This window comes from Terrapene carolina, unplaced genomic scaffold (assembly GCF_002925995.2).
Source record: "Terrapene carolina triunguis isolate 2854851 unplaced genomic scaffold, T_m_triunguis-2.0 Scaffold238, whole genome shotgun sequence".
NCBI classification, from domain to species: domain Eukaryota; kingdom Metazoa; phylum Chordata; order Testudines; family Emydidae; genus Terrapene; species Terrapene triunguis.
The window spans coordinates 18,704,445-18,719,744 of NW_020664589.1; the positions used below are offsets into that span (position 1 = coordinate 18,704,445).

The 15,300-nt window shown below is 39.5% G+C and overlaps 2 protein-coding genes across 9 annotated transcripts in view; one reads left to right on the forward strand and one right to left on the reverse strand.

The window, feature by feature from the left end:
* RALGPS1 (Ral GEF with PH domain and SH3 binding motif 1) overlaps window positions 1–15,300 on the forward strand; it is a 298,888-nt gene that overhangs the window by 119,965 nt on the left and 163,623 nt on the right. The window lies entirely within an intron of this gene.
* ANGPTL2 (angiopoietin like 2) overlaps window positions 712–15,300 on the reverse strand; it is a 33,637-nt gene continuing 19,048 nt past the window's right edge. For both annotated transcript variants that reach the window (XM_024201192.3, XM_024201191.3), the window contains exons 3-5: window positions 2,585–2,778; window positions 1,567–1,837; window positions 712–1,086 (exon numbers count right to left, since the gene is read on the reverse strand). In XM_024201192.3, coding sequence (XP_024056960.1) covers window positions 887–1,086; window positions 1,567–1,837; window positions 2,585–2,778 — 665 coding nt within the window. In that variant the 3' untranslated portion in view covers window positions 712–886. The remainder of the gene's footprint in view (window positions 1,087–1,566; window positions 1,838–2,584; window positions 2,779–15,300) is intronic.

The window sequence follows — 15,300 nt, forward strand, 5'->3', positions numbered from 1 at the left end:
TAGCCATTTTCTGATTACAGTGGCTACACAGCAGGTAATGACGTAGCTCAGGTATAAAATAATGTTAAATATTTAGGCTATTATTTTATATGAACATTAACATTATTCATGTTGGCTATATAATATGCAATAGCCATTATAAGTTTGGATTACTTTATAAATACATGTAGGCAGTTCAATTTAAAAACACTCATTTTCCTTCCTTGATCAAAAATGTTTGTATCAGAGGTCAGTTTTGAGAATGATGGCATGTATATTAAGAGAAAAGTGAGAGTGAAGGACTGGATTAATCATTATGGTAACTATTTGGGTGTCTGCCCACAAACTGAAATGATTTAGTGATTTGTTTTATCTGACAATTAACAAAAATTAAATTAGGAATAATCCCACTAATACCCTACAGTACATATACAAGCTACATAGTTTCAAAGGATGTGATTTCCTGTGTCAAATGATCCCTACTAATAAGAATAAAACTCTTGCTGTACAGATTGTATTGTATTTGAGAATATTTATACATAATACAACATACAAAATATTTAGATGCTGTAGCAATATTTTTAGCATCTAGACTTAATTTACAGGGAATAAAACCCAGAAGTGTTATCTACAGTCCATCTTAACTCCCAGTTCTAGAAACAGGAACCTTAATTATTTTTGGTACAAAGAAAGATGATCTGAAAGTTTATTATATCACTTAAATTGTATGTTTTTGCTGGAATGAATGTTGAAAATACAATATACAAGTCCTCACATTTTAGCAATAAATGTACAATATCTTACATTCCTTTCTGCTATAAAGACCTATTCCGGATAGCACATGGAGCTATTACTGCCATTTCATCATTCTGTTTTAAATAGCAAATTAAAAGAGGAAAAAATTCTTTCAGTGGAATGTGTTGGGGTTAGGCCTGATCATCATAACAACTTTCTTTAGTGAATATGATCCGCCGCGGAACTCAGCCCAGTAAACACCATCCTGATATCGACTACGATAGTGTCCTCCCCGATACCAGACTCCATTGAGGTTTGAGTGAGCACAGGCATTGTACCACCATCCTCCTTTCTGGTAGTGAGCACAGTTACCTATAATGAAAAGCAGACTGTTATTGAGTATAGAAAATGAAAATCTTGCAATGAGCAGACTAGCAAAACTTTCATAAAACAGTTTTAATGTCTGTATATTTTTAAATCTATCAATCTGATGATGTAAGCAGCAAGGCACACAAAACCTTCCTTTTACTGTCCTCAATCCTGCAATCAAAACCATGCAAGTGGACTCTTCAGTGGAGCTCCACTTTAGTACAAGATTCACCTGCAAGGATCCAGTTTCAGGATCTGGGCCTTAATTTTTAAAATAACATCAAATATTTAAACTAAAAAGTTTCTTTTGTCATCTGTCAATGAAAATCATTAGATTACCGGATTAATTTGTGTATCATCAGAGTGGTTTGTTTTTCGCTTTTGTAAATGTTTTTAATTATATGTTTAAATGTAATTTTCTATCATTTCGTTCTGTGACTTGCCATTTTCCTTAGTTTTTTTTTCTTTTTAAACACTTCATACCTGTGTATACATCATGGTCTCTATCCAGTGTGGTGAACTGCTTCCCGTTGTGCCAAGTGAAAGAATCCCCAGCATTGCCATTGTAACGACCCAGTCTCAACTTGTAATATTCACTCTCTGGCTCCAGTCTGAAACTGGCATATTCAGCAAATACTTTTCGACCTGACCAGTCTTCCATTGTTACAAGCAGTTTGTAGTTGCCTTGATTTGTTAGCCAATAAATATTTTCTAAACCCAGCCAGTACTCTCCATCTATGTTACCAAATCCTTGCTGTGAAGAAATAGTGACAAATAGATTACTGTTGCAGACCGTTTTACTTTTAAATCTGAATGCATCCTTAACCATGGCACCTTGATAATGACTACATGGGCATATTTTGAAATTCCAGTGCAACTTCACCTTGGCCCTAAGTATGTTTCAGCACTTGACACCACTACAAAATTTTTCAGAGGAAGGTACAAGAGATCATGTAGTGAACACTCATGGAATAATCTGTCTATTGGGAAGTTTCTTGCCAACCTATCAGTTAGTGGTTGGTTTATAACCTGAAGCATAAGTGTATACTCCTTATAAAAGTAGTTATATCCTATCTACCATAGCGGTGGATGGTCTCATTATTCACATATGTCTAGTTATTTTTTCAGTCCTACTAAGCTCTTAACTCTAAGGGCTGGTCTACACTGGGGCGGGGGGGAGAATCGATCCAAGATACGCAACTTCAGCAACGCGAATAGCGTAGCTGAAGTCGAAGTATCTTGGATCGAATTACCTGGGGTCCACACGGCGTGGGATCGACGGCCGCGGCTCCCCCGTCGACTGCACTACCGCTGCTCGCTCTGGTGGAGTTCCGGAATCGACGGTGAGCGCATTCGAGGATCGATATATCGCGTCTTAACGAGACGTGATATATCGATCCCGGATAAATCGATTGCTACCCGCCGATACGGCGGGTAGTGAAGACGTACCCTAAATCTCCCATTAAGACAGGAAGAGAAAACAAGCTTCATTTGTCCTAACCTTGTAAGTATCCCAGTTCCTGAAAAAGTTGACTGATCCATCGAGTCGTCTCTGAATGACGGTCCAGCCACCAGGGTCATGTCGTTGGTCACACCAGACCTGCATAAGTCGATTTGTATTTTCAGGTTTCACAAGATAGATGGAACTGGTGTCATGGCCATCTTCTAATGCCTGTAGACAGTCTTTCCACGGTCCTGTTTTAAAATAGAAACACTATGCATTCAGAAAATAATTGTGCTTGTTGACTTTGTCTTCTGGAAATATTTGAATGTGGAACATTTTTTTCCTGGCATGTACTAGACATGCTTCTGCCAAGTATTATGCATAACTGTTTTCCTAAAAAACACATATTTTCACCTTTGCATATGGAAGGTATAATGTCCAGTAGTGAGCTTGCACAGACCTGGGCTTCATTTGGTTTCACGAGGTTCTTGAGCCCTTTTACTTAATTTATTCCTTGGCAAACCATATTGTGTGTGTTGTTTACACAGTGTATTAATTTATTGACCTTGGCTGCCTGCATGTTTTCATTATGCAGTATACAAAACATGGCAGATTACACAATCTATTTTTTAAATCATAACCATACTTTTTAGTCTTATTCAGCATAAAGGATACTTGGAATTGCGGAAGACTAAATAGTAGTAGAAGTGCAATTATAAAGGAAGAAAATACTTCTAGTATGTTCAGACTTGCATGCACGCTGGTGATTTGGATTTAATAGTGTGATGAAGGGATGCATAGTGTAAAGTATGGAGTGTAGGTTTAAAGTATGGAGCATGACATTGTTCTACCACCTGGCAAAAAGAATTCACAGTATCCAAGTAAGGTAGGAGAAAGATATTCATTACAAATGCAGATGCAGTCATATTTAGGGGGATAGTTCAGGGAAGGCAGAGTAGCAGGTAAGATCACTTGGAAGCACATGGGAAAGTCCCTTGCTCTTAAGCATAGGATTTGTGTGGTCAGGGAGACTGAGTCCCGTTAAGCATGTTCTTGTTTGAAGACTCCCCTCTGGATTGTGTCTTGTGGTGAAGTGTCTCTCTGAGATGTGACAGGTCAGAAATTTAGGAGTTAGCTGCTTTATGGTGTGTAAGCTAGTGGGCAAACTCAGTGGCTGGGTAAGGTAGAATAAAGTTCCCAACAACCATGTAGTCCAAGACCCTTTCTTCAAGGCTGAGTTTAGTTCAAACAAAAGCAAATTAATTCATAATACTGTGTACCATCCAGCCAGCTGGGAAGGGAGAGCGTATACCCCTTCCTGTTAGTAGCTGGGAACAGTGCTTAATTTTTGCTAGGGCTCTAGGCTTGGCAGTTCATAGCCCCAGCACCTCTGACAGTTATGAAAGTTAAAAAATTGCATGAGCCCTGGCACCTCTTTCATTACAAATTAAGTTCTGGTCTGGAAGGACTACTAATGGAGACACACACCCCTAGGACTTCCCTGACTCAGGGTTCTTCCTGTCTGCTGCCCTAGCCCTAGAGGAAAGAAGCCTTAAACCTGGTTTCTTATAGGTTACATGCTTGTATTAGCCATTTGCCTGCAGCTACAGCTCCCTCTTTTAAATGTCCAAAGAGTTGTAACAGGCACACTGGGATGCATGCATACACCCCAAAGCCTGGTGCCCTTTATACAGGCTAGAATTTTCAAAATCATCTAAGAAGTGACATAAGAGCACAGCTCCATTTGTTTCTGTGTCACTTAGGGCTGGTCCACACTAACCCCCCACTTCGAACTAAGATACGCAACTTCAGCTACGTTATTCACGTAGCTGAAGTCGAACTATCTTAGTTCGAACTTACCGCGAGTCCACACACGGCAGGCAGGCTCCCCCGTCGACTCCGCGTACTCCTCTCGCGGAGCAGGAGTACCGGCGTCGACGGCGAGCAGAAGATCGATTGCTTACCGCCGGACCCGGAGGTAAGTATAGACGTACCCTTAGACACTTTTGAAAATTGCAACTATAGGTTTTAAAAAACAAAATAAGGGAAAATAGCTGTTAAATACAGGAAAAAACTTTACTTGTACTTTTTAAATTAACTTTTTACTATATAGATTTTGTCTTTAAAACATTTGAGAGAAATCTCAGGATAATGAATGTCTGGAAATATATAACAGACTGTAAAGTAAAACAAAAATAGATTTAAAAAACATCCTGTGTGGAAAGACTGTCATTCCTTTAAAATATTATCTGATTTCCTAAGGGGGCACCATCTGAGTGCCCAGGAAGGAAAAAAATTGATTGGTAAAAAGTGCCCAGTAGAATTCTGGATTTTTTTGTTGATCCTTTTGCAAAAATTTAGTGTGAGCTAACTATGCCCATCTGAACACCTAGGTATGTTGCAAAAAGAAAATCAGAAACATTCATGAATCCAGGATCCACTTGCTTAGTAACTATATTTTGAATGTTAATATTTTGGTGCCTGCATAACATAATGGTGGAGATATTAGAAATGGCTGCATGGACAGCTTTGTTCAGTTGCTATGGTTATAGTGAGTGAGCTGATAGAAGGAAATGATAAAACTGTTATCAGTAAGTAACTGGTCCGGATCAATTTTAAGGGAACTGAGGAAGTATTATAGTACAAGAATGTTTGATCAACATTTGTAAAGAGGCCAGAACTGAGCTATGTAGTAGACAGACAGATCTTTTTCCTTTTAGTAATAAAACAGTCAAGTTGACTTCGGCTTCTATTCTGGATGGGGGATTTTCCAGCTGAGCTGCCCCCAAAAACATTGGCATGAAGATCAACAGTAGACTCAGCAATATAATATACCATTATAGATCATTAGCATTGCCACACTGATATCTGAAGGCAAGCAAAAAACAATTAATGGATCAAAAATGTGGTGTGATATACTCCATACACAGAGGAGAAAGAAAGCTACCCCATTTGCTGAGTGCAACACGTTGGTTTCAGGTATGGAGGCCATAAAGCAGCTATTTGTAAGAGATTAGACTTTTTTTTAAAGTTTCTAGCTCAAAGAAAATGTTTTCAGTGTGAAGGTACTCAGATTCCTCACTAATTGGTCTGGTATAAGAACCTAGATAGAATTTGTACAGCATTGTTTTCAGAAATCTTTAGATAGACAGCTCTAGTAGCTTTGCTACTGTGCTCATATTTTTGCCAAAAAAACAGAAAAGTTAAATTAACAAGACTCACGAGTCAGTGATCCCTTCAGAGTCCAGACTGAGAGAGAAAAGAGAGGATTTAGTAAGTATTCCTCTTTGGAATGATACTAAATTGTATGTTGCTATTATAATTAAACATAGTTTTAAGTTTATACAGAATAAATACTTCTGTTATAAAGACTTGCCATTGTTTTGCATGCATGTAAATAAGAAGATTATAACGAGTTAGCTTAGTTCACATTGTATCCCCTGTATTAACTCACTGCAAGTAGACTAGCAGTGGATAGTCTGTGCCACTTGTTCAATAAATTGTAGCTTAGTTTAGGTGAACTTTGTGATATTTTAAAAAACCTTTTGTAAATACTCAAGAATCCAATCTAAAGTGAGTGTTTGGGTTTTTTGGCCTGTGTCCAAGTTACTTGGTTTTTGTATTTCCCTTTGTCCTCAGCAGCATAGTCCTGTGAATAGAATGCTGCTTCTGAGCCCAATTTCCTTTGTTGCTGCAGATACAAGTACATGTTCTTGGCTGCTTAAATGAAGATGCAGCACTCTGTTTTAATATCTGTGTGTTATTGTGTTAAAATGCAGGAGACAGACGACATTGTATTTCTTTCCAATATCTGGTTCAACAAATTTAACTTGACTGTGTTTATTTTATTTCAACTTAAATACAGTGAGGTTTATAAGAAAGAAAAATACATGAGTTCTGAGCTGTTGTGGAACAAACTTCTGCAGGAACTGAGGACCATCACAAATTTTTGACCTTGCCTTCTTTCACAAACACATAGTATCATGACACTTAAAACAAACAACCCCTCCCCAACTAAACAAAAAAACAACAAACACAACTCTGCACACATAGTACTTCTCTAGGGAAGAGGATGAGAGAGAGATTAATCACATCACTGTAAAGAGCTCAGATACTAAGGTGATGAGAAAGGTATGAGAACCTGAATAGAATAGAATAATGCTTCCTCTCTCACTGTTACCAGTTAATCTTCAAAAATAGCTTGAGCTCCTGCGTCAAAGAGAGTGTTATGGTTTCAGACTAAGGGTACGTCTACACTACGGGATTAATCCGAATTTAGATAATTCGAATTTGGGAAACAGGTTGTATAAATTCGATTGTGCGCGGCCACACTAAGCACATTAATTCGGTTTTTAACCACATTAATTCGGTGGTGTGCGGCCACACTACCCCATTAATTTAACCACAGTAATTCGGTGGTGTGCGGCCACACTAACCCTAATTCGAATTAACAAAATCGATTTAGGCGCTACTCCGCTCGTCGAGGTGGAGTACAGAAATCGATTTTAAGTGCCCTTTAATTCGAATTAACTGGCTCTGTAGTGTGGACGGGTGAAGGGTTAATTCGGATTAACGCAGCTAAATCCGAATTAAAGTCGTAGTGTAGACCAGGCCAAGAAGGAAGGCAATTTAAAAAAACTCACTAAACAAGCTGTGTTTGGTCTCACTAATTTAAGTTTGCAGACTTGGGATTTTATAATCATGCAAATATGTACTTTCAAATAGATGTAAAAATCTATGTGTCAACAAAACATCTGCCAGTGCTGAGGTCTCTAGTATGATTCCTTTTAATTACTACTATTTAATTATTCTAATATAACAGATTTTTGGTTTGATATGGGAAATGCAGTGGTTTTGAACTATTTTTGCTTTTCTGCTATCATCCTACTGAAATCAGTGAAATGTAGGGATATGCCTGAAGTGATGGACATGACAACAGATATGTTCTACCTAGTGCTGTAAAATACTAAATGGTTAAACAGTAAGCATTAGTCTTACCAGTTAACTGACCCTAACTATTAACCCCCAGCCCTGGGCCGGCCGGCCAACCCCAGCCCCAGGCCACCCGACTGTCCGGCTGACCGCAGCCCCACGCTGGCCGGCCGACCCGCCAACTCCAGCCCCGCACTGGCCCGCCGACGCCAGCCCTGTGCCAAGCTGGCCGATGCCAGCCAACCCCAGCCCCGCGCGCCGGCCAGCCAGAGCAGCCCCAGCCATGCCGACCCTGCGCACTCGCCAGCTGGAGCGGCCCCAGCTGCGCCAGCCAGCTGGAGCAACCCCAGTCACAGAGGCCCTAACCCCTCTCCCTTTAGTCGGTTAACTGTTTAAACGACATAATTTTAGTAGTTTAAACAGTTAACTTTTTAAACAGATATTTACATCTCTAGTTCTACCTAAATGAACCTCTAATGTTTAGTAGCAGTTAGTGGATTAAAGGATAATCTCGGATCACTGCTTTTAGGAATGTTCTAAGATTAATTTATATATTATGAAATATATGAAATATGGTCTAGATGAAATTACTATAAGGTCGGTGCACACCTGATTGAAAGACTTACTCAAGGAGTAAGTTCATTGTCAAACTGGGAGGACATATCATGCTGGGAGTGGAGAGTATGCTTACAAAATGTATGGATGTCACCAAGCCGGGAGGGGTTGCAAGCACTTTGGAGTACAGGGTTAGAGTTCAAAGTGATATTAATAAATTGGAGAATTGGTCTGAAATCAGTCAGATGAAATTCAATAAAGAGAAGTGAAAAGTTTTGCATTTAGGAAGGAAAAATCAAATACACAAATGCAGAATGGGGAATAATTGGCTAGGCAGCAGTAGTGCCGAAAGGGATTTGTGACTAATAGTAGATCACAAATTGAATATGAATCAAGAGTGTAATGCTGTTGAGATAAAGGTGAAAGGCATTGTGGGATGTATTCACAAGAGTGCCATATATAAGGCATGGGGGATAATTGTTCCACTCTATTTGGCACTGGTGAGGCCTCATCTGGAGTTTTGTGTCCAGTTCTGGGCTCCATACTTTAAGAAAGAGGTAAACAAATTGGAGAGAACCCAGAGAAGAGCTACAAAAATGATAAGAGGTTTGGAAAATATAATCTATGAGGAAAGGTTGAGAGAACAGAACACGTTTAGTCTAGAGAAGGTTGCGGAGGACATAAGTCTTCAAATATGTAAAAGGTTATTATCAAGAGGATGATGAACACTTGTTCTCCATGCCCACTGAAGGTAGGATGAGAAGTAATGGGCTTAATCTGCCCCAAGGAAGATTTAGATTAGATATTAGGGAAAACTTTCTAACTATAAGGATAGGTAGGCACAGGAACTGGGTATCTAGGGAGATTGTGAAATCTCCAACTTGGGAGGTTTTTAAGAATAGGTTAGACAAACTTCTATCAGGAATGGTCTAGATATAGTTAATCGTTCCTCAGCATAGAGGCGTGGGCTAGATGACCTCTTGAGGGCCCTTCTAGCCCTACATTTCTATGATTCTGTTGTTATACAAGAGCAATGGTCCCAACCTCTATAATTAATTTTGTGTAACAGTTTCCACGATAACACTCGTAACTTTCAGACACACGTAACTTTCTGAAATGTTCACCTTTATATATAAACTAAGGGTCGAATCCTGAATTGTGGTTAGCATCTGCAGCTTCCACCTTTCAGGATATGACCCTAAGACAATAAAGATGTACTGGACCATTAGGACAAAAATATCAGTTTAAATATATGAAAATGGCAAGCAACTCACAAGTTATTACAATGCACTTGATGATTTCCTGTTCTGTTCATTCCCTCTGGGGCACCTGGCATTGGCCACTGTCGGAAGACAGGATATTAGATTGACTAGATGGACCATTGGTCTGACCCAGTATGGCCATTCTTATGTTTTTATGGGTATATTTAAGTATGTATAAAAATATGATACATTGTCTTTTTAAAAAAATCATTTGTGACCATATGATTATAGCATACATGGTCATAATTAAGACTGTGTATGCAAACTTTAACATTTCCTAACTTTTGATTGTTTAGCCATGCAGCCTTAATGTTCCCTTAATGTAGTTTCTTTTATGGAATTACTTTGTTGATCAGCAGCTTTTATCATTAAAAATATAGTAAACTGTTTTATGTATGCATTTTAAGAAGTAATTTCTTGTTTCATAACTGTGAAAGAAACACATGCAAACCACAATCCACATTTTCCTTATAAAATAGAAGAATATTTATTTAAGTAGGAATCTGAATTTCCCACGAAAATCATTATGTCCTGTGCCAAGAAATTTTAGTTTCATAATTGTTGTAAGTAGCTTGTGTGTGTGTGTGTGTGTGTGTGTGTGTGTGTGTAATTTAGTTTCCATTTTCATGAAGGTTCTAGCTATATTATGTGGAACAAATCCATTTAAGCATACATTGTCAAAAGAGACTAATAATTCTGGGTATATCCATTTCTGTGCATTGAACTTGAGATATTTTGAGGGTCTGATTTTCAGGAAGTGCTATGGATCTACCTACCAAAGTAGAAAGAAAATTCCATGAACTACAGTCATTCAGCATTTCATGAACAAAACTGGTTAGTGCATATTTGAGATCTGACAGCAATTCTAGTTGCCATAGTTTCTGCAGATAACTTTTGCCAAACGTAATCTTTTCCTCCCAAAAAATATAATGGAATTATTGAGTTACACGGGGCGACTTAATGAATGGAGATAATGAATGAAAGTGCTCTTGGCAATTGGAAGCCATGCAGAAAGTAAATGTTACAGATGATGCTAAAAATACCATAGGCTGGCAAAGTTTTCATTTGTCATGTGGTTAAGATTAGGGTCTCTTTCAAGTGGTGCACTGCAAAGCCTGCACAAGGCAGAATATTTTGGTAAAGTGTCCCTTTTATATGTCTCTATTACAGAGAGAATATATGACCATGCAGTTATTTTTCCCATGTACTGTGTAAAAAGTGGTACAAATGACCACCTGGAAGAGCCATTTTAGATTAAACCTGCTGGATTTTGATTGCTGTGTGTTCTACATTGTAGAGTGTGTCCCATTCAGTTTATGTAATGTAAAGATATCTATTTTGTAATTCTGGTCAATTTACATAAACATGGACTGCATATTACAGCTGATTAAGAATCCAAGAAACTGTTGTTTTGTGTTATTCTACCTATTGGGAAGGAATGAAGGAGTTCTGGTCAACATTTCAGACTGTGTGGTAAATTGTTGTTTCAGATTTGCCTGAGTCAGAGTTACATCATTTTCTGTCTCCATCTGATCTTGGTTTGTATCAGTGAGGCCTCTGCTGCTGTTCATACTGGCAGGCTGACCTAAAACCTTTTTGATAGCTGTTATTAGTCTTATAAAGTAGTGGTAGAGAATTTAGTAGATTTCCTTTTCACTTTCTTGTACAGTTCATTAACATAATGAGTTTTATTTTATTTGAATTCATTTGTTTGTAGAGGTGACATCTGTTATTGTTGAAAACTTCTACTAAACTAAACAGTTTCTGACCAATTAATATTGGGACTAGCAAGCAACATTGCTGTATTGACAATTGCTCTTTTTACTGGTGATCACTATGTGAATACAGGATAGAAGTTTTTATGGTTAGTGAAGGCAAGCATCTCTTCCTCGTACAATAAACCCCAGCCAGAATACATTCTATGGCAGGGGTGGGCAAACTTTTTGGCCGGAGGGCCACATCTGGGTGGGGAAATTGTAGGGTTGGGGCAGGGGGTTGGGGTGTGGGAGGGAGTGTGGGGTGTGGGAGGGGCTCCGGTGTGCAGGAAGGGGCTCAGGGCAAGTGGTTGGGGTGCAGGAGGGGGCTCAGGGTAGAGGGTTGGGGTGCAGGAGGGAGTGTGGAGTGCGGGAGGGGGCTCAGGGTAGGGGGTTGGGGTGCAGGAGGGGTGCGGCAGGAGGTTGGGGGCTCAGGGCAGGGGATTGGGGTGCAGGAGGGGCTCGGAGGCCAGATTGAAAGCCCTGACGGTCCGGATCCAGCTCGCAGGCTGTAGTTTGCTCTCCCCTGTTCTATGGTGATTGTATCTCAGGATTTTAACTAATTTAAACAGGAGCAGGAGAGAAGTTTTCAACATACTGTCATTCGGGGATGTCTTGAGCCCTTACTTAGAATTACCCACTGGACAGAATATGTAATAGTTATGATTATTTTAGATAGTGTGAGGATATTTGTGACACTAAGATGTTCCTGTTTGCAGATTTCTTACACAGAATTGTAACAGATACTAAGAGTTGAGCCCTTTCATTGATTTACTGTATTTGAATGTTCAGGTACTTTCACTATGGATTCATGGTATGCCCAGGAGAGAAACTCTGGAAACTTCTGTTAGCATCTAGACACTTCGGCTCAGATTTTTAAAGGTATTGAGGCATAGTGATGCTCACCATTACAATTCCTAACAAATTTAGGAGCCTAAATCTCATTTTCAAAAGAGATTTAGGCATTTGGGATATGTCTACACTGCTATTAAACACCCGGGGCTGGCCCATGTCACCTTCCTTAGATTTGTGGGGCTTGGGATTAAGGGGTTGTTTAATTGCAGTGTAGACATTCAGGCTCAGGCTGGAGTCCAGGTTCTAGGCCTGGTCTACACTGGGGAGGAGATTGATCTAAGTTACGCAACTTCAGCTATGTGAATAACGTAGCTGAAGTCGACGTACTTAGATCAACTTACTGTGGTGTCTTCACCGTGGTGAGTCAACTGCTGCTGCTGCTCCCCCCTTGACTCCGCCTGCGCCTCTCACAGCGGTGGAGTACAGGAGTTGATGGGAGAGCGCTCAGGGGTCCGCCGATCCGGCGAGTAGTGTAGACATACCCATAGGATCCTGCAAAGGGGGCAGATCCCAGAACTTGGGCTCCAGCCCAAGGCTGAACGTTTACACTACAATTAAATAGCCCATGAGCCCAGTTCAGCTGACATGGGGCAGCCGTGGGTGTTTAATTGCAGTGTAGACAAAACCATAGGAGCCAAAATCCCATTGACAGTAAATAGGATTGTAGTTCCTATGTGCCTGAAAATGAGACTTAGGCTCCTAATTCAATTAGGAATTACAGCCCTGAGCATCAGAATGCCTAGATACTTGCATTTTTATATAAATGAGCAGTAAATTTAAAATGATGTTATAATATTTGGCTTAGTCATTGTGCGGCATGGTACCATCTGGTTCATTGACTGCTGTCTTGTTTGCTGTATAATTTCCCATTGTTGTCTATTTGCTGCATATGCTGTGGATGGAGAAAACTGGTCCTATTCAGCTGCTGACATTTATGACTGTGAATGGAAAACAAGTACAGATGGTAACTTTGTTTCATTTATTTATTATTTATTATAATTTATTTATTATTATTTATGAATTTTATACTTACAATGACAAATCACTCTTTCGGGAATTAAAACAGAATATGTCAATGATTTTAATTTTATTTTCAAATCGAACCAGACAGCAAAATCTTCAGGGGCAACTTTCAACAAAATGCTTTATAATAAAGTAACACATTTTGGCAAATGCGTGAATGAAAGCATGTGACCCTAATCCTATCCACACAAATTAATTTGTTCAAGATAAAACTCATGTCTTTCAAATTATAGCACTCCAGAGATGTTTGTACATTTTTAGACTGGGATTTGTGAGCATTCTTTCTCTAGAAGTGCTTCATTGTATGATACAGCAATATCTTCATGTTGTTTTTGTGATACATTCTGCCAGTGCTGTTCATTATGCATGCATTGATTTTTATCCTCTCTTGGGATTTCTTAGGCACTAAAAACAGACCATGATGTATCTGTTGAAATACAACTCAGAACTTCAAATGTTCCTATTATATTTATGACATAGTACTGAAACCAAAAAGGGGTAATGCCTCTATATCTGTTTTAAATCTGACAGGTTTTTTTATAGAAACCACATTTCTCAGTTATATGAATATAGAAAAATGCTCATCTTACATTTTTAATCTCATTTTGCCATAGTAAAGCCATGTTTCTGAAGAGCTTTTAAAATATTATTAACAATACATTTTAAAATAGTGATTGCTTTATTATGTCACAGTCAGAGTAATATTATTATTATTTATTTGTAACATAGTCAGGGAGCAGGGTCTGGTTGTGCTAGGCGCTGTACAAACAGAACAAAAAGACAGTCCCTGCCCTAGAGATCTGACACTCTCTCCTGCACATAGTAATTATGTATGCATGATAGATAGAATCAAGAGATGATTGGTGGGATTTTCCTGACACTCATAAGCCTCTCCAGTTCACATGCCTGGGTATATTAATTTTGAATGGGACAGATGTGGATACACATCAATCATAATAAAGTTTCATGTGGAGCAAAGGAAACACTTTCTGTGTGTGGTCTGTACTGCCTTGCTTGTTTGTGGCTTGTGGAAGCTGGACATATTTTTGATTCAGCCCAGGAGTTGTGTAATTATTCAGATTTTTTTAAACAATTAAATTTTATACTAATGAAAATTACTGGATTAACCACCATGCAGATTGAGGTCTACTGTTTATCCACAGTACAGGTAGAGCATGGCAACAGTAGCATAAGCTTCCCCAGCACTTAGGAGGAGGGGACTACTGCTAAGGTTAAAAGACAGATCAATATCCACAGCATCTAGTCATCGGTCCATTTGTTAATATATAATATGCCTATACTTATCTCTTATACAGCACTTTTTGTCCAGAGATCTCAGCATGCTATACAAATGGAGGGTATCATTATTCCTCTTTTTCAGAAGGGTATACTGAGGTGCAGAGAGGTGTAAAGCGACTTGACTAAAGTCACATAGCAAGTCAGCAACAGATCTAGGAAGAGAGCCAGGGTCTCCTGACTCCCAGCCTAGTTGACCTGTTTACTCAGTTGATAACATTGCCTCACACAGGTTGCCTGGAAAGGCACTTCTCGTGGTGGATTTATGTGATGTAGACTCCTCAGTCTAATTCCTAGTGAACAAACTATCAATTTATGTTTCATAGAGACCATTGAACAGCTACTAAACAATGACCACTTTTGATCACTGGTAATTTGAGGCCCACTGAGGTCCTTAAGAGTTACTCATATACTGAAGGGGAAAATTGGGTCCCTGGCCTAAATTGAAGGAGGTGTGGTAGAGATGAAAAATTATGTCTCTGTTACCAATTCCCCAAACCATGTAATTTTTAGAAACTGAGTTTATTTGTATTTTACCATTTTGGAAACATTTAAAGGTTATGCTAATTATTCAAAGATTAAGATTTTGCTGGGTCATTTGGCAAGAAACAGTCACTGAATATCCTAAACCAGGGAGCCTTGAGAACTAACAGAAAATGTTTGGATTTTTGTTTTTAAGAATACAGTACTTTTTAAAAAGGAGCCTATATTAATAGAATTTAGACACCCCATATTATCGTGAGTGATTTAATATTATCTCACTGTAGCGGGCTGCTTACCCCGCTCCTGCCCTGAAGGGCTTAAAACAGCCAGGGAGCAGGGCTGGGGCAAAGGAAAAGCTACAAGGCTGATTGGGGAAGCAGCCGCAGCTGGGCCATGCCCCAATCAGGCCCCAGCTGGCCTGTATAAGAAGGCTGGGAGCCAGGAGCTCAGAGTCTGTCTCTCTGAGTGCAGAGAGAGAGAGAAGGGTCTGGCTGCAGCAAGCTCGGGATAGCGTACCTGAGTGGAGCAGGGCTGGGGAGCTCCAGCCTGGAAAGCCCCAGGCTGCGGCCTAGTATTAGGCCAAGGGGTACTGGGGGTTGCAGAGGGCAGCCCA